The sequence below is a fragment of the Rattus norvegicus genome, chromosome 3, assembly GCF_036323735.1.
Source record: "Rattus norvegicus strain BN/NHsdMcwi chromosome 3, GRCr8, whole genome shotgun sequence".
Taxonomy (NCBI): domain Eukaryota; kingdom Metazoa; phylum Chordata; class Mammalia; order Rodentia; family Muridae; genus Rattus; species Rattus norvegicus.
The window spans coordinates 135823163-135850141 of record NC_086021.1 but is presented as its reverse complement, the minus strand read 5'-3'; the positions used below and the strand labels follow the sequence as shown (position 1 = coordinate 135850141).

The 26979-nt window shown below is 47.0% G+C and overlaps 1 protein-coding gene across 1 annotated transcript in view; it reads right to left on the bottom strand.

Moving 5' to 3' along the window:
• Positions 1 to 26979, bottom strand: part of Bcl2l11 (Bcl2-like 11) — a 37289-nt gene that overhangs the window by 7189 nt on the left and 3121 nt on the right. The window contains 1 exon segment of the mRNA NM_171988.3: positions 7715 to 7824. Coding sequence (NP_741985.1) covers positions 7715 to 7824 — 110 coding nt within the window.

Sequence of the window (26979 nt, the reverse complement as noted above, 5' to 3'; positions counted from 1 at the left end):
TTCTTTTAAAGCATCAGAGACAAGCAGGCCCCTGAAAAGACATTCTAGTGCCCTTTGGACTGTGTGTCTAAGAATTACCCACTGCCACTGCTAACTGAAAAAAATAATTATAGGCTTTAGGCCTTTAAAACAACCCACAAGACCAGTGTGGCTGGCCAGGGACAGGTACCCTGGATCCCACTCATGCCTTCCTAGAAGGCACGTGACACCTAGGACCTCACACTTGAGCTCCCAGAATGGAGAGAAGGATGTGGAGAGACAGAGGCGACTCTGGCGTCAACACAGCTCTTATCGCCCAAGGTCGTCTTCCTTTTGGCTCAAAGGAGGTTTCAGACTGGATCTGTGGAGTGGGAAGCGAGACCCAGCGAGTGAGCCCAGCAACTCTGCTACAGTAGAGTACAAATGCCAGACTCCAGGGTACAGCCCTCACGCCACACACCATATAGACAGTGGGGCTAGGAGTGACAACCACATCACAATAAAATGTAAAGGTTGGGAGAGACTTCAAGTCACATCAAGGAGGAGATGCAGTGAGTCTTAGGGGTGAGATCTGTGAAAACATAACCACCCCTTCAAGTCATGTTTCCTGGCAGTCAAGGTAACGTGGTAAAAAAGGTGGCATTGGTCTGGAAAGACAGCTCAAAACTGCCTGTACATCCAGTGTCAGGGGCTCCAATGCCCTCTTGTCCAGAGAACAACCTGTACACACCTGATGCTCCCATACACACAAATAAAAGATGGATAAATAAATCCTTTTTGAAGACTGACAGTCTCCTATCCCAAGTTCTTAGAGACAGAAGCCTCTGAGGATAGGCACACCTTCAGTTGGAAGCGTGTTTTCCATACAGCATCCATGTTAAAAAGTCTTAAATTTCTAAACGGTTTACATGTAGACAGTCTTTCGTAGGGAACTGAATTTTGGACTATGAGACCAGAAGGCCTCTGGGTAGGGTCTCTGCTGCGGGTTCTGGCTCCCAAGAATACAGTGCAATGGTCCACCGGATGGTGCCCTGGTTTCTATCCTTGCCACTCAGAGCGAGTCACCCAGGAGGCTGAGGGGTATCTACAGCACAGCCATATTGCCCCTACGGGATCCTAATCCAGCCATCTAAACAATGTTGAATATAGCAGCCATGAGGCCTTTGCCCCTCTCCACCTTCAGACAGGGAATCCACTGAGATTTCCATGCTGGCTCAATGCCCACGGCTGCCTTGAGGCCAGGTGACTGCGGCCCAGAGGCTGCACTCATTTCCCATTCACCACAGAGAACACATGCATCTAAACAGCCTGGGTCTCATAGCTTAGCGATCACGAAGGCTGGAGACAGTGCACAAGGGGCACCCGGTATGATGTCATGCCTCTGAACATCAGAGGAACAAATGTGCTTCCACCCCACCCCCAGCACGGCAAGCAAACAAAGCTGTCACAGACCTACCATAGCCACACTGGCTCGAAAGTTACATATAGGCTGCAAATTATTCTCAAGGACCAAACTTTATCCTGTCTCCTATGCTTCCTACCACAGCAACTGTTAAAAGTGAATTCCTTTCATAGGGACACGGAAACCACTTCACAACTTAACTCACAGCAGGGCTATCTCTCTAGCCATCCTGGCGGTATGACACACAGTTCTACTAGACGGGGATCCTGCCAGGCAGGCCTCAGAACCAGAACTGGGTCCTGCTCTATGGCCAGCCAACTAGGATTCAAGATTGGTAGTATGTCTCCTGTAAGATACGAGGGACAAAATACTCAATTCAGGGCAGGAACACGCTGTTCTGAAATGCTAAGTGGGATGTAACACACTTTAACCACAACTAAAACCTCCTGCTTTGGTTCAGCGGGGTAAAGTCTAGTCAAGGGGATGATGCAACCACCTTATTATTTTTATGTGTCTGCAGAAGGACCAAACCGTCCTTCCTTTGCATCTTCATTTCCTCCTCCAGAGATTTAAAAAAAAAATCACCCTGAGAACCCGCCTGAAGTTCCCCTCCAGGCACCTGCACCTCCTCTTGGTTACACGTTCACGGCTCCCGATCCCACAACTGCTGGGTGGCCCTGCAGGTGTAGCACCTGCCAGGCCGACAGCACCCTCACACGTGGTGTCGATCAACACAAGGACGCCTAGCCCAACACCCCGCCAGCCATCCGAACACACCCCAGTGCTTCAGTCTCCTCTAGAATTTGCTTACACCCAGACAGATGCAGCCTGTGCCTGTAGGGTCGAACGCACTTGCTTCAAAAGCACGTCCGAAGCATCTAAAGGCAGCCAGGTGGACAGAGTTCCTGGCAACGCTAAACGTGACAGAGAACGGAGTGATAATGGCACCCAGATTCTCCAGCAAGCAACGTTCAACATCTGACAACAGAGAAGAGCCATGCTTCCTGATGGGGTGCATTTGCCGATGGTAGCTACAGAGAACCCCCATTCAGAAGAGCAGCTCAACGCTATGGAGGGAATCTAACCCGGGTCCTTTCACTTGTCTCAGGGGAGAAACTGAAGCGCTCACCACTTCTAGTCATGGAACAGAGATGGCGTGTGTGTTTCAGTTCAGGTGTGAACAAAGCCTAAAACTAAAATGCCAAACCGCTCCCTCCAACTGCAAGGGAAACACACATAACTGTGTCACAGACAAGAGCAGATGCCAGTTCTCCTCACCTCCTAGTGACTTCGTTTGCTACAACAGAGACCTGCTCCTCTATAAATTCCTGCTACTACCGTGTGAAGCGACCCATCCTTCCGTGAGTCAGGACTAGCGTGGATTTTACATTGGTATTCATGCCTTTAATGGCAACACTCTAAGAAAGCAACTTATCTTATTAAACTCCAGCTTTCAATTAATGAAGGCCTCTGGAGAACATGGCCCGAGGCTACACATCTCTGGCTGGTTTCATCTAAGCAAGCTATAATTTAGGCCTCTCCCTTGTTGGTGATTTATAGGAACTGCCTTCATTTCTAAAAGCACAAAGTCAGATAGCACAGTGCCTTTCTTAGGAAGTCGAGACACACAGGCTTCACGTTTAAAATACACAAATGCTCCTGTGCGTATACCTAGAGTGAGGTGGACCCCCGTTTCGGCTCCACTTTATCAGACATAGGGCTCTCCTGCTGTCTATGCACACTAATCAATTAATTCATGCCTGCACAGGCCCCGAGGGGGAAGTAAGCAGCATAAACCAAAGGTGTTTCTTGTGACCAGACAAAGGAAGGGTTTCCATTCAGTCATTGTCCCATCTGCAGGGGTCTGTCTGTCTTAGCTTTAGGCTGGCCACTTCGAGGACATCCCCTGAACAGCTACCTTAAAGGCTGACAGGCCTTTCCCAATAAACCAAGCCACAGCCAAAATGTCCATGAGTGGACATCTTACTTTCAGAATTAGTGCCCACAGGTGCTGGGGGACTATGTGACTTGCACTCGATGTCACCTGGCCCATGTATGCGTGTAGGAGCAGCAGCTAAGCCATGCAGGTGGTCCTCATGACAGCTACCGGAGATGAGCGCGAAGTGGGTTGTCAAACATTGACGAATCCGTGCATGAGGGCAAAGAGGCTTCAAACATAGGCTACAAGATACAAGCAACCCTTCAGCACTCAGCTAAACTCAGCTGCTTGCTTTCTCCATAGCCTCCAGACATCCAGTTCCTCTGAGCTTCTCTCTGGACCCACTGACCTCCCTGGAATGGTCCAGCTCCCCCCCAATGCCCCTGCTATCCTCCCAAGTCTTCCAGATGGGCACCACACTGCAGAGTAGACACCAAGGTTTAGGATAGTTGGTACAGCCTGGGTATAACAGTCAGAAAACATCTTTCAGGAGGCGTAGCACCTCCCTAGTGTGGCTTCATCGCCATCTGGGCTCCTGAGTCCAGCCCATGAGAAAGTACTAATTGTACACTGAAGACACCACCCTGGCTCTACACTGTCAGCAGCAGCCGCCGCACACCTCTCGGTGGAAGGCGCAGCATTCCTCAGAAGCAGAAGACCTAACTCTTAACCCACAGAAGCGCCAGGTAAAAGATACACAGGGAGTCTTTAGACTCAAACTACCTCAATCTTCCACAAGTGTCACCTCTCCAAAGCGCTCCTTAATCAATGCATGAGTTTAGGCTGGGGCCTGACTCACTTTTCCCCTCCCCCAACTTCCAGCTAAAAGGGACATTTCTAGACAGAGAAGTTTAGGTCTGCAGTCCCAAGACAGCATGGGGACACTATCCACTTGCTGATTATGACTGTAACGTGTGGTGACATGTACATATGAGAGGATGTTCAAGCTCTCAGGAAGCATACACGGCAGTACTAACAAGGGGTGGGGTCTGGCGAGAGTCCCCCATGCATACCTGCGTGTCAGGCAGGATTGTCTTTGCTCAGATCTTGCTGAGTTGACCATACCGAGACTTCCTGGATGCAGCGCTCTTCTTCTACATAGATGACACAATCTCTCAGCAAATGTTCCCGAGGCTGCTCCCCCTCCCCCACCAGGTTTCCTGATCATCTCGAGAATATAAGGGGAACCCCCCTCCCCGTTATAAGGGGAACATGAAATTGGGTGAGTAGGGAGGTGGGGGAGGGGGATGAATAAGATCAAAACAACTGTAAGGGTGTCTCTAAGAATTAATATAGCCCTTTTTAAGAATAAGCTAAGGGGGAAATGGAGAAAACAACACACACAAACACACGTGACAAGACACACTGGGGGTGCCAAGGCGACACATTAACAAAGTTCTCTGAATGTTTCTTGAAGTTTTTCAAAATGAAAAGCTGTCCCCAAATTCCCATGATAGAGCGTGAGTGCTCCTAGAGCTAGCTGCCCGCAGCGCCGTTCCGAATCCAGCGGCCAGTGGCATGCAGGCCTGGGCATTCGCTTCTCATACAGGTTCAGCTTCCGCAGCTCCATCTCACGCTGCCCCTTAAATGGACATACAACTACGAAACAGTGTCTCTAACTCCCTGACTGGGAACTTGGGAAGATACCCTGTCAGGTTCTGTGAGGTTAACAATACAAGCTAACAACCCCGGAGAGAAGACAATTGCCCTGGTGCAGACAATTAATCTTTTAGAGGCTTCGGTGGATCCTATAGAGTAGGCAAGGGACGGGCAGCGGCTCAGCAGCAGGTCATCTGAAGTCATTTTTCTCCCACTTCCTGCCCGGCTTCCTGTCCCAGTGTTAGACAATGGACCATTGGTATGGTGACAAACAGTGGCTGCCCTTCTAACTGGCAAGGCTGGTGGCTGTGGCTTTAGGGCTCACTGTGTGTTTCACTGTGTGACGTTTTGAACTGGCTGCTGAAACCTACCATCTGGAGAATATCTGTCTTCATTTTAAGGGATTACGGTCTGGCCTAGAATCCATCCCTTTCCCCAGCCTACTAAGAAAGCTAAAGACTTTATTAGTGACCGAACTTCAATAATGGGTTTAGATGTGCTAGGGCTTGGCAAGATGGCTCAGCTGGTAAAAGCACCCTGAGTTAGACCCCTGAGACCCACACAAGACTGGATGTAGTGGCAGCGGACCGAGAGGTGCCAGGGAACTAACTCCCACAAGTTATTCTCTGACCTCTAACCATGCACGGTGGCCTGCAAATGTTCACACACACACACACACACACACACACACACACACACACTCACACAGAAAGAGAGAGATACAAAATATATAATCTTGCAAACTAGTACAACGATGTTTATTTACATTTATTGTATTAGATGGGAAATAACAATGTCACTTCTCATTAAAAAAACACAAAACCCCAAAAAAAGGCGATGTGACCATCCATCACAAAATGCATACATAAACACAAACTATAAAATAACATTGGGAAGAAAGCAGGAGGCAGACCACAGACAGCCAAAGCCTCATCCTCTACAAGGCAAGCCGAGTGAGTGAAGAATCTGGGACAGTCCATATTTCATCTGCACAGAACTTGAACCATTCACCACCCAGATACCCTTCCTCATGGGCCAGTTATAGAATGTGTCTACACTCTTACCAGCCATTCCTCACCTTGACCATGTCACCACTAACCACTCACAGTCCCCAGGGTGCTGCACCATTCCCATTGGGGAAGGCCTCTTAGTCCTCTGTCCTTAGCTTATGGTTTAAATGAAACTCATACTAAATATCCGTCAACATGCCTGGTTCTGCAGACAAAGGCTTTGATACAACCCGAGGGGGGTGTTACGCCAGCTCATCTCAGTGTACAAGCCCCAGCAGTACAAAGACCTGCCCACAGCTGCGTCCCTCCTGAGGCAAACCCACCCACCAGGTCCAGCCCTGAGGGCATTTACAGAGTTCCAAGACAGACACAGCATCATAGCCAGTTCATACCTACACTTACATGTCTCCATGTTCATTAGAAATGGCTCACCCTCCTGGACTCTGGCTTCAACGCCAGCCCAAGTCTCAAAGGTAGCCCCTTACTTTCTTCAACAGTCTCATGTTGCCAACCCCTGCCCTCAACAGAAGGAGCAGGCGCCCAAACATACCATGGCCTCATACAGCCAACCAGCCCGGTCACCAACACAAACACTAAAATCTCTTGAAAGAAAACGAGGCAGATGGACTAGTGGATTTAGTGGTGAATAATAAAAATCAACCACTCTTCCAAAAAACCCTGCCATTTTGGACCTAGACTAAGAAGGAATTTATATTCTGTGAAGTGATCCACCACATCAGGGGGAGGATGCCAAGCCTGCGCCTGCTACACACAGTTTCACGAGAAATTTTCAGTTCATTCGTCAACACGATGGTTCCCATTTATGACAGAAGTGTGACTATAGCACACACATATATCCCCCAATGTGCCCCACGGAGAAGCAGGAAGGGGAGCTGAGATTATTCTTGAGATCCAGGACTCCCTGATCAATTTGCCACTCAAAAGGAATAAGATTCCTCAAGCAGTTCATGGGGAACACCCACTTACTTTGGACCAGTGGCTACATAGGAGATGTCTTTGTAAAGACAGAAACAGCTCAGGGTCCCACGACTGCATCCCTCCAGAGAGAGGAGAGGTTATATCTGAATGTTTGGAAAAGGAGCCAAAGTTACCTCAGACTCCTTGTTGTTAACTGGTCACCCACTCACAGCACTTCTATACCTCAGAGTCAAAGCCTACACCCCCAAAAGTGCATTCCACAGGACCTTAAACAGACAGATGTCTTCAGTCCACCAGGAAGGCATCAACATTGTTTTTAAACACACCGCTTCTGAAGATGCCAAACTCCATGGTTGTCATCATTATTATTTAAATCAAAAGCACACCTGTGATACTGACAGGACAGCTACCCTTATCTAGCCTTCACTCGGCTCACATCATACACAGGCTACTGATTACTGCTTTCCTAACACAGCTTGATAACCAAACAAGGAAAGCCAGCGGCAGGGATGAAGACAAGGCTCCCTTGCTTCGAGCCCTGGCTAAGCGACTACAGAATCTGACGGCTTTGCCTACATGGAGAAGCACCTTACAGGACCTGAAGACCATGTGCCCATATTTACATGGAACCATTTCATGGTTAGAAGTAACCTTTTAAAAGAATTTTAAGCACGAATATGTCGAGGTCTCTTGCACGTAAGGCACCTCTTGCAACTTCACACCGTATCTTAATTAAAGCCAAACCCTTAGATGCACCAGGAGCTGAAGTTAGGAGAGAAATAAGGTCCAGAAGTAGGCCACATCCTCCCAGTTTCATTTTCTGTGGGGATGGGGAGAGGTCCTTACCCTCCTCGTGTAAGTCTCATTGAACTCGTCTCCGATCCGCCGCAGCTCCTGTGCGATCCGTATCTCTGGGCGCAGATCTTCAGGTTCCTCCTGAGACTGCCTTATGGAAGCTGTGTAGGAACAATCAGAAATCGGAAATCATGCCGAGGTCGACAGCACTTAGAACATCACACACCAGTTTCCAGGAACAAACCAACCTCACACACTCTTCTCTTCTGAAAGCTCCCTGGCCTCGGAGACTTCCAACCCTGAGTTAAGGACGGTGAGAGCAGTATAATTTTAGTTACTGTCCCAGTTCCCTGTGTCCTGTTGCTGATAAAACACTAACTGAAACCAGCCTAAGGAGAAGGGATTATTTGCCTCACACGGTTGATCACAATCCATCATCCGTGAGAAGTCATTAGGGGCAAACGCAAGAGATGCAGGCGCAAGGAGATACAAGAAGCAGTAAGCAGGACCGCCGCTGACTGGCTTGCTTTCCTATACAACCCAGGACCGCCTGCCTCAGGGTGGCTCTGCCTGGAGTGGGCTCAGTCTTTCCACAACAATCATTTATCAAGGAAATACCCTATAGATTTACCTACAGGCAACCTGATGGAGGAAATCCCTCAATTAAGATTCCTTCTTGCTAGAAGACTAGTTTGTGTCAAGTTGGTGAGCAAAACAAAAAAAGAGAACCAGCAGTCAGCATTTAAGTGATAACAGAGTGACATCAAGAACTGGAGACTCAAGAATGAAAAGACACCCTGGCCCAGCCATACATACTCCTATTTCAAAAGGAATACTAACAGTTCAATGGAGATCACCGAAGAAACACAGCCGGACTGGGGCAAAGACTTAGTAGGTAAGACTTTTGCTGCCAAGCCTGACAACCTTGAGTCTGATCCCCAGAGCCTATGTGGTGAAAGCAGAGCTGACTCACTCGTGGTGTGTGTGTGTGTGTGTGTGTGTGTGTGTGTGTGTGTGTGTGTGTGTGTGTGTGTGTGTGTGTGTTGGAGAGAGAGAGAGAGAGAGAGAGAGAGAGAGAGAGTGTTCTCGTGAGCTGCTGCTAAGGTCCATCCCTAGAACTACACTAGGAAAAAATAATACACAAAACATCAGAGAACAGGACATTTTAATTTCTCAGCGAAATACCCACTTTTGGTCTTACAACATTCAAACCTGATGAAATGTTTGTCCCTTCCAAAGCAGAGTAAAGAGAAATCTGAGACCCCTGGAAGGTGTCTACAGGTTCAGTGGTGTCAATAGTTCATCCAAACGGGAGCAAAACTGCATGTTCTGACTGAATATTAACTCAGCCAACAAACAGGGACTCAAGTCTGCAAACACCGCACTCAGGAAATGTTTTGGGTTTGGGAGTAAAGGTATTTTTGAGAAGAGAGAAAAAGATTGAATCGGGGCAGGTTCTAAGAGGCAGAGGTAGAGGCAGAGGCAGAGGCAGAGGCAGAGGCAGAGGCAGAGGCAGAGGCAGAGGCAGAGGCAGAGGCAGAGGCAGAGGCAGGTGTATCTGTGATTCTGAGGCCAGTCTGATCTACACATAGACATCTGTGAGTTCCAGGTCAACCTGGGCTATATAGTGAGATCCTGTCCCCCCTACCCTGTCCCCACACCAAACCATAACATTAGGAAGTTAATGTAATATCCCAAGAGCGCATTGCTTAGTAATAGGCCCTGGGCTTCTATTTACCCCTCTCATTTTGAAAGCACAAGGAACTCACAACTAAATTCCCTATTCTGTAAAGTAGGAAAAACCTACTGTTCATAAAAACATTAAATATTTTTTTATTTGTAAAAAAAATCCATGAACTGCAGATTCACACCTATACAAAAGTCTATACAAGTGAACACTTCAAGACTTAGCTAATTCTTTTCAAAACACTTTCACATCTTCCCTAACCAAGGGCTGCACAGAGAGAGTTTCTGAGACAGACAGACAGACAGACAGACAGGCAGAGAGAGACAGAGACAGACAGAGAGAGACAGAGACAGAGAAACACCACCAAGAACTTAAAAGAGAAGCAAATATCCCATAATGCCTCAGTGAGGAGGAGATCTGTGCCCCATTAAGCTACCTACTCTCTTGGGTATCAGAGGGGACGCTGTTACAGGAAGGATTAGTGGAGACAGGAGGTCTCATGGAGGAATTAAGTTTTTAGGCTAAGTCAGACCAGGCAGTCATATCCAGTCTCTCTCTCTCACACACACACACACACACACACACACACACACACACACACCCTACACTGGCCATACTTTTCTTAAAGCACAAATATTTCTAATATTATCACTATTATTAAGCCTATTAAAACTAAAGTTTAAATAATTGGCCAAAACAAAGGTTGACACCATGCCAGTGAAGCCAGCCATCAGTTCCATGTGTCTTCCTGGCTTCTCAACGTTGTAAGCTGTTGCTGTCACAGGTGGCAAATCACCATCTCATTGTGTAGCCCAGGCCTCTCTCAACTCTCCTGCCTCGATTTCCTAAGTCCTGGGATGATAAGCATGTACCAGCCGGGTCATGACTAGTGGTTGTACAGTATGGGCTGTCAAACACTCTCTTAGGGGCTCCTTCTGCTGTGTCCTCATGGGGATGCACAGCTATTACCTACACAGCTGAGTAGGCCAGGGAGGCACCATACCACCATGACAGGTCCCGTCACCCACCTCTCCCACCTTCACAGTTCACTCTTTCTCCCCAAACACACTGAAGAGAGATATCTAGCTTCACCTCTGGAGTTGGAAGCAAAGAAAAGCCAAGTACTAAAAGACAATGGGTGAAAAATGGATCAAAGTTGGTGGCTTGATCCAAGTCACTGACTGACTTACCCTGTGTTTACTACAGTGTGGCAAGATTCAGCAACGTGCTCAACAAATGTCTTAAAAGGTGTAAGAGGCCAAGATGAGGTCCATGGAACTGAAGTTCTCGAAGACAAATACAGGCTACAAATTTCTCCCTCCACCCACCTCTGCCTACTCTGAGACGATGTTTAATGTAGCCCAGGCTGGCCTTCTACTTGCTCTGTAGCTCAGGCTGACACTGAGCCCCTCATCTTTTACTTCCATTTTCTAAGTGCTGGCATTACAGGTGTGTGTCCCCGCTCTCTGGACTCGGATACTTACCATGTGGTTGACACTTCTGTGGTCTATTTAAAAAAGGAAACATTCAGTAGAAGAATGGCTTTTGCTCTGAGCAACCCATTCTGAGCTCTGAGGAAGCTTGCTTTCTTCTAGTTACCCAATCTTTCTTGCTGGCCAGGGACATGTGGGGATGGTTCCACTCCTTTTTGTGGCAGCTTGGCCTTTCCTACGTCACATCTCATGCCTGGAGCTATGCTGTTCTTCGTGGACAGAGAGGATTATGCTTTAATAAGCCTCACCGCCTTCTTCCATTTTAACAGAAAACAATGCCTAATGCCTCCACACTGTAGAAGAGGCCTTCCACATCCTGGCTAACCCATCCCTCACATGTACGCTTCCCAAGGTGGCTTGGCTCGGGCTTGGCTGGAAACTCCGACCACCACTGAAGGAGCTATCCTGGGTCACAACCTGACTTATCAAAACTAGCACTTAGCAAGCACACCGACTCTGCCAGCGGCTCTGGATCTCTGGTGGCCAAACTCCACTTGTTTAGAGATAAATGCCCTGTTGTTTGGGGAGATAAGCAGGCAGCTTGTTTCTCCCATTAAAAAAAAAAAAGAAAGAAGAAAGAAAGAAACAGTTCAATGGCTGTTAGTACAAGTAGGGACGCAGATATAAACAGATCCCCACAGCACAGCAAGGAGGCTTAGGGTGGGAGGGATGGAGACGCTGAGGTCTACAAACCAGATCCTGAAAAATACACCGACCGAAGGACCAGAAACAGTGGCTAAGCCTGGGGCCCTGATCTGTGTCGGTGGTGTCAGGACAGTGCATTAACCCAAGATAATGGTTAGATCAGGCTTAGCCGAAACTGTAATTGGCTGGCAATAGCTCTGGGTTACCAAGAGGCATCAGCTGTACTTAGGTGTAATTTTAAAAAGCTGTTAGAAAACAGTGCTGTACAGAATAAACACCACTTGCAGAGGAAGCTGGTATGTTTCAGATATGCTTAACATTCTGCCCGGTCCCTGGCTGAGCTGGGACTAGCTATATAGACTACGCTGGCCTCAAACTCAGATCTACCTGCCCTCACCTCCTGGGTGCTGGGATTAAAGGTGCACACCATCATACCTGGCTGGTCTTTTATTTTTTAAGGATCAAGAATATTTATTTCTCCCTGTCTGTGATATCAGAGATCCCAAGACCTCTAGTATGACGGGCAAGCGCTCTATCACTGAGCCACAGGCTCTAGATAGTTATGTTTTAAAATTTATTATATATAATAAATATATGTATAGCCTGCATGGATTTATGTGCATGCCATGTGGATGCTGGGAATCAAACCTAGGTCTTCTGCAAGAACAGCCGATGCTCTTATCCACTCAGCCGTCTCTCTGGCCCTCTCGCTTTTTTTTTTTTTCTTTAAGGTCCAAATACTATTCCTCTGATCTAAACCAAAAATTAAGACTAGTACCCACTCCACAAGGCACAGGTAGATATGCGCACAGTAGATATGCAGCAAGCCACACACTACGATTAACTGTATACTTTGTAAAAAGATTGGCACGTTTGTCTATGTTCATGCGTACATGTGTTTCTGTTGGTGTGTGATATATTTGTCTATGTCCATGAGTACATGTGTTTCTGTTGGTGTGTGTAGAGTCCAGAAAAGTGAGCGAGTGTCATTCTCCGTCCCTCTCTGCCTACTCCTTTTTGAGGCAGGGTCTCTCTCTCTGATCCCAGGGCTCACATTTTCCTCCATTATGCTGAAGTCAGCAAATCTCAGCAATCCTGTCTCTGCCTGCGCTCCGAGCTGCAGTCACGGGGGCGTGGGCAGAAGCCTGGATTAGTATTGGGTGCTGGGATCCGAGCTCCAGTCTTCATGATTTTGTAGCAAGTGCTCTTAACCACTGAACCATCCCTTCAGCCACTATATACTAAGCTCATACGATAAAGTCTATTGAGAGTATTTCATAAGGCGTCCTCCTCCTCTGTATTTAAGGTACACTGGCTGTGACTCAAATGGTACACCGTTCGATGAAATCTTCAAACATGATTTCTCAGGTGACAAACTATTTTGAGGTACAGGGATGGGGTGTAGGGAAGCTTTCCACCGAGCTCCCCAAACAGCTTAATGCTAGTGTGTCAATAACTGGTCCTGTGCCACATGAGAACAAGCAGAGCAAAGAATGGGGTCCGGTTTGTCCATTCTACAGTGTGGAGTGAGCTAGAAGTGAGACTTTCATTCCCAGCACCACGTGGCTTTGCTGCCTTTCACAGACACCATAAGCACAGACGACAACAGTATACAGACACCCCAATTGTTGATCTTCTGAAGGTGCACCTGGAGCCTGAGAGCTGGGGACACAATGCTCTGAAGCTGTGCCACCCCACCTTCCTGACTCCTGTCCCCCCCCCGTCCTGCATGCACCCACTGACCCCCACAGTCAGCCCGACAAAGAGGTAATGCAGTCTTTAAGATGGTTGAGAACCAACCACAAATCTTTTAATCTGTTACTAGAGATGAACCTGAGAATCCTAAGTGTTGATACGTGTCCACAAGAAAGCTGTTTACAAAAGCTTTCCAAAGCAGGAGGGCCACACTTTTTAACCAATGAGGAAATTTTGCACACACACAAAAAAGCTCTTCAAAGGGGAAACTCTTAGGTTGAGTTTTTTTTACCTTCTGAATGTAGTTTCGGTGTTTAAGGAACATTTCTGTGAAGTTGGCGTGCACACACCATATATACCCCAAGCCGAGTGCTCGAGAGCACAGATACACTGTGAAACTGTGGGGCAGCAAGGCTCCAACCCTGCAGACCCCCAGACTGCAGCAGAGGGGACTGCTCAGGCCTTTTCGTCCTCCTCACCATTAACAAATGCCATTATTAAAACTTTCCTATGTGCTGGGTCAACACAGGCAGCTTTGCCAAGTGTCCAGTGCCCACTGAGTTTTCATCCAAATTAAAAAAAAAAAAAACCTTTTGAAATCCAAAACTGATATCAGTAACATGATTTCCTATGGCGCCATACCAATTCATTTTTCAGTGCAGGAGCGGGGGAGGGAAAGGAGGACATTCCTGATGCCAAAGGGCCTCAGCGATGCAAGATGTGGGTCACCCACTTGGCTAACTGTTTTTCCAAGTCATGAGGTAATACAAGGTATCTTCAAAACTCAGTACCTATTAATACCACCAGGAAGTGGTTGTTAGCAGATCAAGCTGAGACTTTGTTGCAGTGAGCCGCAATGGGTTCAAAGCAGCATGGTCACATTGTGACATTCACGGCCATTCTGCCAGTTGTCCTTGACTGCAACAGCGCAGTCAAACAATACAAGCACACTGACTTGCAGTCTCAGCCTGGGAGGGGGATAGATCAGTCTCCGTAACTAAGGGGCAGCTCCTGCTCCCATAACCATTGGCATGACAGTGCGGCAATGGCAGGAGCCAACTCAACCTGCAGGAGAATTTCCGCTGTCGCTAGATGGTCACTAATCCCTAAAGATTAGATGTGAACCAGCAGGAGTTAAACCAAATCAATATTCAACTCAGAACAGAGAAAGGATTTTCTGATGTCCAAGTAGACATGGAATGTGTGACACTGAAGAAACTGTTGATCCTTTCAAACACACAACAGAACATGCTGAGTTTCAAACACACAACAGAACTAGCCGAACCAGTCAAGGGCAATTGACCCATGGACTGTAGGAAGAAAGAAGCCATCTCAGGCCTGTCCATTTCTGTCCCTGAGGAAGCTTTGAGGGACCACCCACACCTACAGAGGTCCCTACACAGAACCACTTCCTTATGGACTCAAACCAGCAACAAAATAATTCTCAAATAAACATTTCAAATATGATGGGGTGGGTGGGGAAACGTCTACAAGTGACCACTTGGATGCTCAGTGTTTAGTGGGGCAAATATAAAATTCTGGGATGTTGGTTTAATACAATAATCTGCTTACTTAAATATCTCCAGAAATAATCTCTATTTAGACATACCCACAGAAGGAATGAAGCAACCAGCTAGAGTGCTCAGGCAGCTTACAAAGCCACCTTAAAGGGGCCAAGTTGTCCTGTTTCTTCTCTGTCCACCAAAGGCAAAGAGATGGCTGTTGTCACCACAGTGAGGGGATGCCCAATGTCCCCAGAAGCTCCTTTCGAAAAGTGTACTCAGAAATACCCAGAATCCAGTCTGTCTCCCTGCTCTCTCTCTCTCTCATATGCCTTTCTCAAAACCTCTTTCCAGGTCTATTTTTTTTACCCACATCATTTTATTTCTTGATAGATAAACTTATCAGTCCCACTGACCCACCTGATGAAAATGAAAGCTATTAGAAATAAAAATGCAAGGAGTCTACAGGAAGGGGCTGAGGTCAGTTAGGTGGATGCTGTGTAGGTGAGGCTGGACCCCTAGCACCCAGCACTGAGGAGGTGGAGACAGGAGGATTCCCAGGGCTCACTGGCTAACCAGCCTGGTGGAATCTGTGACCTTCAGGTCAGTGAGAGATCCGTTTCAAGGTCCAAGGCTCAGGTGAATTGAGAAAAACACTCACCACCTCTGGTCTCTGTAAATCTGCATACCAGCATGTACACACACACACACACACACACACACACACACACACACACACAGACCCACATACACCACACCACAAACAGGTACACACACAAGTAACAAAAAAGGAGAAAGACATAGAGATAAAGCAACAGAATGCAGCCTAAGAGCTCAAGTTTCCCTCAATCTGTTTTCTTCTGGTGCACGTTTATGTCAAGCCTGAGTTGTCATATAAATTCAAGCCGGCGCCTTAAAAACAGCCGCTAGAATAAAATGCTCAATAATGAAGTGCACAATCCAAAGGCAGAGCTTTCCCACTCGCTCTTCCGTTGTGTCCTCCCGGATGCCGTCATGTACCCCTGAGCTAATAGGTTGGAACTGGCTGCTTTCATCCATTTCCAAACGGATGGTTTGCAAAGCCCTAGTCCCAGAGGCTGAAGCTGGACGGAGATGTGGAAACCAGTATTGACAAGGCCTTTTCCCCTTCACCAAGGTCTGCTTCGTGCCATACAGTCCAAACCTAGTGGCAACTAAGATCCAGGGCCTCTCCATTCATTCCATTCCACATCAGGAGGCCTTGTTAACACTTCCATTGAGCTGTCCCCCAACCACACACTAGCAGACTTACTAGACCCAGGAGGTCATGTCCGGAGCCTGAGCTGCAGAGCCCATGTCCAGGGACATCTCAGTCCCGGGAGAAGCATGGGTGCAAGGCAGGGATGGGAGCCTGTTGGTGACAGGCTACCTGGTTTCTTGGCTTTTTTGCTCACTTCCAGGGTCAGATGTCCTGTTGTCAAGGTGTACCAGGAACACTAAGTGCCACAGAGCTCTCCTTAGGGACCTGGAATCCTTCCTCCTCGTCTTCCACCTCAATCATGATTCTGCCCCTAGGGCTGTAAGACAACCCATAATAATCCCTCTCGACCGCCACCTCTTTTGGTTATTATTATTTTGGATTTTACTTATTTTTATCTTACGTGTACAGGTGTCTATGTACGGAACGTCTATTTGACCGTCTGTGCTTTGTATGCACGTGGTGGAGAAAAACGGGCATCAGACCTTCTGGAACTGCAGCTTGGTGGTGACGAACCAGGATGTGGGTGCTGGGAAGTGAACGCCAGGTCCTCTTCGAGAGAGAGCAGCCAGTGCCCTTAACCACTGGACTCATCTCTCCCGCACATAACCCCTCTGTTCAATAAACAAAGCTGCCGCACTTTCCAAACCTGATCCTAAGTCAGTTCCTCTCAACACGCCCTGCGGAAGCTCGTACCACCGTAAGAATGGTGCCTCCTCTCATGCTGTGCTCCTGACATCACTGCTCTGAACAGCATGTGGCAGCATGCCACACACACTGGTCATGGCAGAACACTGGACACTCCTGTCCCACTAAGTCTTTGAAGAGCTCCATCTCTCCCCACAGCTATCGTCTGTTCCGAAGGTTACAGGGATCTGACTGCGCATCTAAGCAAAACTAACGTCAAAACTCAATACACTAGGGTCGGACAAAGACCAACCCTGTACTTGATTTTTTTTTTTTTTTTTTGGTTCTTTTTTTCGGAGCTGGGGACCGAACCCAGGGCCGTGCGCTTCCTAGGCAAGCGCTCTACCACTGAGCTAAATCCCCAACCCCCCTGTACTTGATTTAACACAAAAACCTAAAACCAATATCCTGTCCTATCCGGATAGCACATGTCACAATTTACTTCATTAATCAAAAGAACCATGTCGGGATCTTAAACACAAGGACTGAGATGTAGCACAGGGGGAAACTCCTAATCCCAGTGAACATAAAACCCTTGGTTCCACCACCCTGTAGCTCAAGTATGGCCTGGACTGAAAACGCATGGCCTGAGTGAGGCCTGGGGTTGAGATCCTAGCTGGTGGCTCACACAGACAACCCTGAACACTCGGAAAGCTGGACTACAGGGTGTGTTTGAGGCCAACTCAAACGGAAAGTCTAACCCCAAGACAAACATCCAACATCAACTCACTTAAGACTCCCGAAACAAATAATGGAAAAGCCTGAAGTTACTACTTTTCCGCTGACTATAAATTGCTTCTAGACAAAATCCTATTGGGCCGAGCGAGGGTGAGGGGAGCTAAGAATTCACACTATAAAATAAAAACTCCTGGGTTTCCAGAGTTAACCATGGCTTCCTGTATGTAACTTAAAACCAGTGGCAGAAAACGAGCAACAATAGTTCCCCCTAAATTCATGTAAGGCTTCAATCGTGTTTTTATACCGGTGATGACAACAGAGACCAAGACACCAGCTAACAGCAAGGACAGAACCAGCATCTGCGAGTCACCCCTTAGCTTTTTCCTTTTTTCCTTTTTTTTTCTCCTAATGAGAGCCTTAGCTACAAACTTAGCATTTATAATCGCCAGATACAAACTGAAGCAGTAATTCAACACAGATGTACGGTCGTCGCGAGGAACTTGCCATAAGGACAGGGACAACGAAAACTTCCCACTTATACACACACACACACACACACACAGAGGCAGCTGCTTCCTTTATACCCATCTTGTAGGAAAAGAATAAGCCCTTCTACCTCAATTCCAGACGCTGCTTTGCATAATTGCAAAGACAATCACTGTGCTTGGACAGTTAATGGTTTAAACGTCTGTCTCAGCTGGGCTTTTGAGACTCTTCCCCAGACACCCCCAAAAGCGTATCAGACACATCCAGGTTGAAGGTAATGTCTCCCTATGAAGAGACACAACACAGGCCAATGCCAGACAGCCCTGTAACAAACAACAACAACAACAACAACAACAACAACAACAACAACAACAACAACAACGTAGGAAGAACTAAACGCTGCTGTCAAAGAAAGCTTCGCCAATTCATGTGGTGACAGAGGGAGTATATAATTAGTCAGAGAGGAGGTGAGAGCCAAGTTCCTTCACCGCTGACCTGACGGGCCAACTTCAAGTGACGCTAGTCTGAGGGAGGTTGCAGAAAAACAGTTCAAACTGTACAAATGTGCTCCATGCCCCGCCTCCACACAGGTGACTTCTCAGTCGGAAAACACCAGACTGAAATAAAGATCAAAGTTAAGAGTGAAATTTATAGCCATGCTTAATAGGTTCGTTCTGATTACCAATGCTAGCTATGGTGACTGCAGGTGCAAGAAGACATGGAAAACGGCTGTCATCGCCGTGAGTTTATGGTGACAGTCTGTTCATCTGCGCAAGCTCCTGACATGCCTCTCCGCTTGCCCACAAAGACAGGGCAGACACAGCTGCTGGCAGCTCTGTTGCACAAGACCCAAGTTAGACAGTTCAAGGACATCTGGGAAAAAAAAAAAACCCTGGTGAAATCCGGGACACTGGAGAGTTGCTCTCCTGGGTACCGACTACTAGAGTGGCCTCCACACCCTCCTAAGTCAGGTAAGAGCTCCAGTTACCTTTCATGATAATGGGACTATCTTAGTGGAAGGACCAAGACTTCATGGGGGGTCACAGGCTAAAACTTCCCAGCACCAGACTTCATCACAGGATCAGGAAGAGGGCGGACACAAAGTTAACCCTTAGCACCCTGTCTGGGCCAGGCTTTCAGCCAAGAGCCCACAAAGTTAACACCCAAGTGTAAGTGAGTGGTGGCTGCTATGGGGCACACCATGCAGGACATCACTGCTCTTCCTGATTTTTTCCCCGTAAGTCACTGAGCTGCTTGGACTGCTTCAGAATGTACACACAAGTTTAAGGTTGGACTCTCACGTACACGCACATATACATATCATATACATTAGCACCATATTCCTCCTAACTCATCATCACTATTTTGTGCTAAGAAATTTCTCAAGGACCCAAAAGAAATCAACAAGAAATGGACCCCGCTGTTTGTGGGACAGGGGATAAAATCCAGGGCCTTGGACGTGCTGACAAGTGTTATTCCCACTGAGCCCCCAGAAACTCCCTTGCATTTCCTCTAGCACAGTTATGCTATAGAAAAGTAACATTAACACACTCTGTATCTGTCGTATACAGTATTCCCAGAGGTCAAACAGATCCTTTTCCTTTCTTCGTGGCTGGGGAGAGCACTTGCTGCTGTTAGTTACAGAGGGCCCAGTTGGGTTCCCAGCACCCGCATCAGGTAGCTCACGGCTGTCTGTGCCTCCCACTTCTGGGGAGGCAATGCTCTCTTCTGGCACTTATACAGCATGGGCATAAGCAGGCACAGCACTTGTGTACACACACACACACACACACACACACACACACACACACACACCGACAAAAAACTCTTTTAAAAGTCTCAAATTTCTCATTTATTCCTAAATTTCTGATATTTAGATGTTTTAGGAATAAGAATGGGAAACCAGACTCTGTCCCTGAAAGCATGACATATTCTGAGAGGCTTGGGGTAGGGGGACTCAAGATAGTGACAGCTGAAAACTGTCACTTGCTGTTCAACCTGTGTCAACGTAGCATGTACACTCATCCTGAGCTGAAATGGTTTTTATTGTTTTTCAGTTTCAGCTTCAAACCTGCTCTCCTTCCTAAAGATACTAAGCCCAAGCATACCAAGTAGACCGTACTGTGCAGAGGGCCAGGCAGCGGAGCCAAGGACCACACGGCAAAGTTTCATCACACACACACACACACACACACACACACACACACACACACACACACACACGAGCCATGCCTCTAACTGGCTGGCGTGAACTGTGAGCTGGATAACATACATGAGCCAGAAGGACACGGGCTGGCTGTACAGCGAGACCAGTCACCAGTGCTGCCCTCTCTCGTTCCGTTGGCAATGGGCCAAGGCAACAACAGGAGGAGCCAGTGTCACTTTGTCACATCATTATTGGGGGGACAGGCCACAGCTCTCTCAAGAAACATGGGGCCCTGGTTTGGGGAGATATCAGGGTTTGAGAGAGCAAAGAGAAGACAGGGCTTCCCCCAGGACACCAGGGACTTGAGGACTCATGCCAAGTAACACTCAGAGACCATAGAGGCCCAGACTCTTATAGACCATTAAGTAGATGCTATCTTATGCTGTGAAAGCTGGGCTTCCCCAGCACAGGAAAACCTCGCCTGGAAGGGCTTGAACCTTCCTATACCAACGCTAAGCTAAGGATAGCTCATCACCTCACAAGTTACAGGGGAAGGAAGTACTTTTTAAAGTCTTCACTGCTCAGATAATGGGCTTTCCAGTGATAAAAAGTGTACCCTTTGCTTTGAAAAGCTGTTCCAGAACACTGACCGGCAGGGGAAAGTGGTTCCCCGCCTCCGTCTTGAGACTGTTCTTTTCAAAATACACATTTCTGAACTCTAGTCAAATTTCTGCCACAAATGGTCCGTCTCCAGCAGGTGGCCTAGGCTCAGCCCCAAGGCAGGCAGAGCTGGCGTGGGTAGGGCTTCCAGATGTCCTTCCACGGTCCAAAGATTTGCCAAAAAGGCCAAGGTTCCTCTCACGGTGATGCTCAGGTCCACCAGCAGACCTGCAGCAGGTTCAAACTTCCCAAACCACTCGAGCGAGTTTCTAGAAAATGTTTTCCCTTTTTGCTTGTTTACTCTGGAACCAGAGGGCTTCTGACATTCCCCACTGCCACACGCTTCCCTGTGAGTAGGTTCTGGAAGGGCTGCTCTTTTCCGTAGATGTCAGTAGAGAACACTGCACATCGGCCATGTCTATGATCAGCTGACACTTCCCAGCAGGCAAGGAGATGTGTCGAGTTTCTACTAGTGATTCCTGTCTGCTGGGTAATTCTCAAACTCCCACCGCACAGGTCCTCACTGGATGGATGAGAAAACTGGAGCCCAAACAGACTTGCCAGACACTCTGTGGTCCTTGGGTCAGCAGAGGAGCAGCCGAGATCCCACCCAGATTTGCTCTGAGTGGTTGCACAAGGCTGCAGAGAGAGGTGACCAAGGCAGGCTGTTGACAGGGTTCCATGGGCTGCAGATGTTCCACTCTGACAGTATAAACAGGCAGCCCTCAAAGGAGTCAATAAGGGGACAGTGTCCCTGGAAATATAGGCTGCAGCTAGGTGTTGTGTCACCAGCACCAAGAGGGTAACAGTCAGTGCTACATCACACAAGCAAGCCATGCATACCCAGTGACAGGCTGTTGCAAATGCCCAAAACAAAGGTTACAGAGCCAGGTGTGCAGTAGACACTGCTGTATTTGTCCGGATGATGTTTTTATTTTACGTCTTTAGTAGTAGAAAGTCACACATCTGCATCTGTATCTTGCAGTTAGGCACAGTTTCTTCTTCCTTTTAGGCCTAGGAACTTCTTTAAAACCAAACTTGCTATTAACAATTCTGTCATCTTTTAAAAGAACATGCCAGGGCATGTTCCTCATGTGCTGTCAGTGTTATTTTAGATATTCTCTCTCTCTCTCTCTCTCTCTCTCTCTCTCTCTCTCTCTCTCTCTCTCTCTCTGTGTGTGTGTGTGTGTGTGTGTGTGCGCACACACAGCACCAGCTGTAAGCATGTAAGCAGACAGATACCCTGCAATCTGCCTCCACCAGCACCCTGCACATAAACTAAAACCAATGCCTCTCCAGTCCATCTCTTCTATCTTAGAATCCAATCATACAACTGTAAGACTTGGGATTTTCTTTACTAAGTGCCACAAGGGGCATTATCTATGAAAGTAGACCTGGTTATCCACACATACAGGGAGCAACAGAGATCAACCTGAGGCTATGAACTGTCACATAGGGCAAGTGAGAGGAATGACAGTGTGGTTACTGAAAAGATGGTTGTGGCTAAATCTCTAATCTCTTTCTTTTTTCAGTTTTTTTTTTTTTTTTTTTTTTTTTTTTTGAGATAGGGTTTCTGTGTATACAGTCCTGGCTGTCCAAGAACTCTTTCTATAGACCAGGATGGCCTCAGATCCACCTGCCTCTTCCTCCTGGGATTAAAGGTGTGTGCCACCACTCTCAGCTGCTAAATCTCTCACTAATGTTATTCCATGGAGGCAATAGCAAAATGCAAACAAGAGAGCTGACTTCTAGAATCCCGAATTCTCTATGGCCAAAGCCAATCAAGGTAACTTTAATCTAAATTAATGTTCCATAGGCACTAAACAGTCCGTATTAAAATGTGGGGTCTTCTGGGTGTGGTAAGTGACTTTAGAGACACCATAACCTTTTCTCTCCCCGAGATGACACCACGGGGACGCTGCTGTTGAGCCAAGCGCTTTTCAGACACCAGATCTACCTTCATCTTAGATCCGTGAGCCACCACCGAGCCACGCAGCCTGGAATTGTCACGACACCCTAAACGGAGTAAGGAAAACCTCAAACAACAAGACCTGTTTCCCCGAGGGAGGGGCAGCTCCACAGCCAGGCCTTCCTCTCTGAATATAAGAGAGCCCTGACATTGTGTGCCAAGTACAGGAAAATGGAAAGCAGGAAAGGAGAAGGCTTCTGGGCTCTTGGCACCAAGACACTGGGGCAGTTACCTAGTCTTCTCATGGCTTTCACAGAGCCCAGGCTGCTCCAGAAGCCTCTACCTGGGAGACCCCGACAGGCAGAGAGAGAGAATTCACCAACAACTGCTTGTTCTCACCAAGGGGCTCAGGGAAAAGAAGAGCTAACATAGAAAACAAATGTAGCAAAGGAAGCCCACTCAGTTTAAGGCATGGCCATTGGAGAGAAATCTTCCAGCCCCTGGCATAACCAGGGAAGAGGGCACGCTGATATCACCAGGAGACACTCTAGGCCGGGTGTTAAGTCTCGTCTGGCAGAAGCAGAGTGGCACATGTCTGTAAGCTCAGCATCTGGGAGCTGGAGTCAGGAGGATCAGAAGACCAAGCACCACGCACATCTTTGTCTATACAGTAAGTTCAAAGTCACCCTGGGCTACGTGAGGTCCTGTCTCAAAAAGCCTCAAAACGTGTACTACTGCTTTTCATGGTTTCTTCTGGAAGTACAAGAGGGGGATTATTTCTCAACTCATTCAGGCCTTGACATGGGAAGCAAACAGCATTAGCAGACAGCTTTCAAGGTGTAAAAATAATAAAATACTCAATTCAATCCAGCATTGTACACAATTACGTTTTGCCCAAGTAGACTCTATCCCGGGCGCATAAGAGCATTTAACAATGTTTAAACCCTGCACCACACCGTGCCAACAGGCTGACAGAACCATGGCACCAACACTTCACTAAAGTCTAACTCTGAAAATTCTCAGGACTTAGGAGTTCAGTTAAAAAATGTCCTAATCTTTATTAACAACTATCCCCAAATACCTACAGCTAATCTAGTAAACGACTTTACTCTTTAGACAGAAAGCCACTAATCCTTAAGACTGCCTTTATCACATCTACCAAACAAGATTACAAAGCTCTACTCAGTGCAATAAGGCAAGAAAAAGAAATGAGCTGGCCCCTCTGTGCAGATGCCCTGAATGTCTACAGAGATGGCTCAAGAAATTACTTCATTTACTCATGTAAGTGTGTACACACTGTCCCTGTGTCTATGATAGGGGCGCATACTCAGAGGTCAGAGGACACCTACCGTGCCACCTCAGATACGCTGGGATTGGATATGTGCTTAGGTGGGATCTGAGTTCCATTCCCAACACTGTAAGAACAAAACACAGGCTCACAGACAGAGCTCCACAGGTCCAACGGTTTCTGTTGGCCACACAAACTGGCGTCTGCAGGATGTCCTGCCTTGCACATGAAGCTCTCAGTCTAAAGCAGGGGCCCATGGCATAGGACACTGAGGGGTGCAAAGATGACGAGGTTCTGCCATGCCAGTCCAAAGTTGGAGACATTCACAAACACTTCAGAGTCCTCACTGACAATATTCATCTGCCGTGCATTTCCAAGCTCACACTGACTATGCTTCAGATGAGAATGTGCGCAAAGGTCAATTGGTGCGAAAAACATAGGTAGCATAAAAACACTAGAAAAGGCATCCAGTGGGGAAGGTTTGTTTTGTTTTGTTTTTAAAGATAATCAGTCATTCACCAAGAAATGGTTTGGCAAGTCAATCCTCCCAGAGTAAATGGAGGCTAGTATCTAGCAAAACAATAGTTTCACTGCACTGACTTCCAAACAGCAAACAAAATGTTCTTGCAAGATGTTTTCAAAACAGTGGGATAGATATGGAGGAAACTCTGCCGACATCTCTAACAGAGTGTCTGCTTGCCATGTATCTCCAATGAGACCCTTCCTTTCCCATTTCAGGGAAGATACCCGGGGCTCAGCTCGTAGGAGAATTTGCCTTAGTGGGGAAAGCTCAAGGAACAATCACGACACATCAGTGGAGGGGGGCGTGGCTTTATGACACACTTTGTCTCCTACTTCAACTTGCCAACAGAAAAGAGGAGCCCTGGCTAAGCTGGACCTCTGTGCACCCAGTGGTTTATACGGATCATAAAGGCTCCTTTGTGAAAAATGTATTTTGCAATAACTTATCAAAAGCAGCATTGAAGATCTTATGGTTGAGTAAAAAAAAGTATTAAACAAGTCCAAAAGATAAAGAGATCACCTCTTAGCTGAGCCTAAGTAGTTTACAGGCAGAAGTCAGAAACTCTGAGTGTGTTTAATAACCTCACATCTGGCTAGGTCCTCTTATCCTGTCAGTAATTTCTTTTTTTTAAATTTATTTAATACTTAATAATAATTCTTTGGTTTCCGGGCAAACATCCCCCTCCCCCCTCCCCTTCCTTATGGGAGGGTGTTCCCCTCCCAACCCTCCCCCCATTGCCGCCCTCCCCCCAACAGTCTAGTTCACTGGGGGTTCAGTCTTAGCAGGACCCAGGGCTTCCCCTTTCACTGGTGCTCTTACTAGGATATTCATTGCTACCTATGAGGTCAGAGTCCAGGGTCAGTCCATGTATAGTCTTTAGGTAGTGGCTTAGTCCCTGGAAGCTCCTGTCAGTAATTTCTGACCCGTCCCATCCGAACATACCCTCTCCCCAAAACAAATCTCTCAAGAACTTAGTGTTCAAAACCTACTTTGGTGCATTAACCTCACATGAACCCCAGTCACCTGCTGTCTAAACTCATGCATTAAACCTTTAAACTGACATCATCCCAACCTACCGGAATGTAGTTGACACTTCACAGGCATGACCATTAGTAAGGCCTAAGAATTTAGACTGTGACTGTGATCAGTCATCTCAAATCATGGCAAATTATACTGCAATTAGCTTCCTAAATGGTACAGGACCCAAAACAAAACCACTGAGACTATCTGCACATTAGAAAATGCCTTAACTCACTCACTACTCCTAGTTAACAGGAAAGGAGAAAATATTTCCCCAGATTACCCCACCACCTGCAGAGACCATTACCTAGGCTCACAGTATTAAGACTCTAATAGCTTCCAGAGGGTTCTTAAAGTGCACAGGTTTTTAAGCACGTACACCAGGGGGCTTTGTTAACTCAGCACATGCTGCAGATGTATGCACATACTGGGTGTATTTCATGGTAGAACGGTAGCAAGTGCCTGTTGAGAAGCACTTCTACAAGCAATAGCTAAAGTTGTAGTAGACACAAGACTTCCAGGTCCTTTGGGTTAGGAGGGCTTAACAGTCCCCAGAACGGTTCATATACGAAATGTTGACTGACACCATAGCAAGTTCCTAATGCCATCTGTAAGTCTGGGTAGCTAGACACATACCAAGCGTGATTGTGGATGATAAGGATCAGAATACATAGTTTTTCTCTTGGTGGAGAAGCAACCACAGAGCCATCCCTTCCCTGGGGTGTACCCAAAATGTGCACAGCCAAGGTACAAGCTATGGGATCTTAAGAGTTAAATCAAGTCTGCCGATGTCTCAATTTGACTTTTAACAGTGACTAAAGGATCTAAAGTAGTTGTCAATGTTCAAAGGTTGAGATATTTGACTTCTAAATCTGCACACCTGGTTAGGATGTGATACAGAAACACTTGTAGTCTAAGAACTCGTGTCCCCCTGGATGTAATCAGGGGCAACTTTAATGCTGATGGGGTAAACACTCTCCAAACTGCCAAGTCCCCACCAGCTCTGTTTCCTCATCAGCTGCACTAGGCATCACCATGGATATTTTCTGCCACTCCTGGTTAAGGTTCTCCAGCTGAGCTGGGAGGTGTTAAGGGGAGAAGTTGGGGAAGTGGATGAGTTTGATCAGATGCAATTTTTATGCATGCAATCTCAAAACTAAGAATATAGTTTTTAGAAGATTCTACAACTGACTTTAGCCCCTGAAATAAAAATCTACAATCTAATCTCAACCATCCATACTAAATCCCTTGAGGCAAAACTGAGCTTAAAGGAGAACTGGTGCATAAAGCCATCTTCAGGGTTCTACCGTGGTTCTATGCTGGCACACACTTCACCTTCCAGAGGCTGTCTTCAGGAATGATCAAGTTGCCCATCACTCCCTTTACATGCCTGGTGGTTATTAAACTATCTTATATATCTGACCCTGTTCCTTTCTAACACAATGACATGAACACCTAAGCTTAGTGGTTAAAACCAACTCTACCACAGTTATAAACTTTGGCTAGAAGGCCACCGATTCAAACTTTGCAGCTCAAAGCTGATGTTTGCACATCCATAAATTCACAACAAACTCTACAAGTTAAAAAAAACTGTTGAGATCTCCATACATCTTGTTTTTATCAAAATATAGAATGAGTCGCTTGAGCAATTCTATGAGGC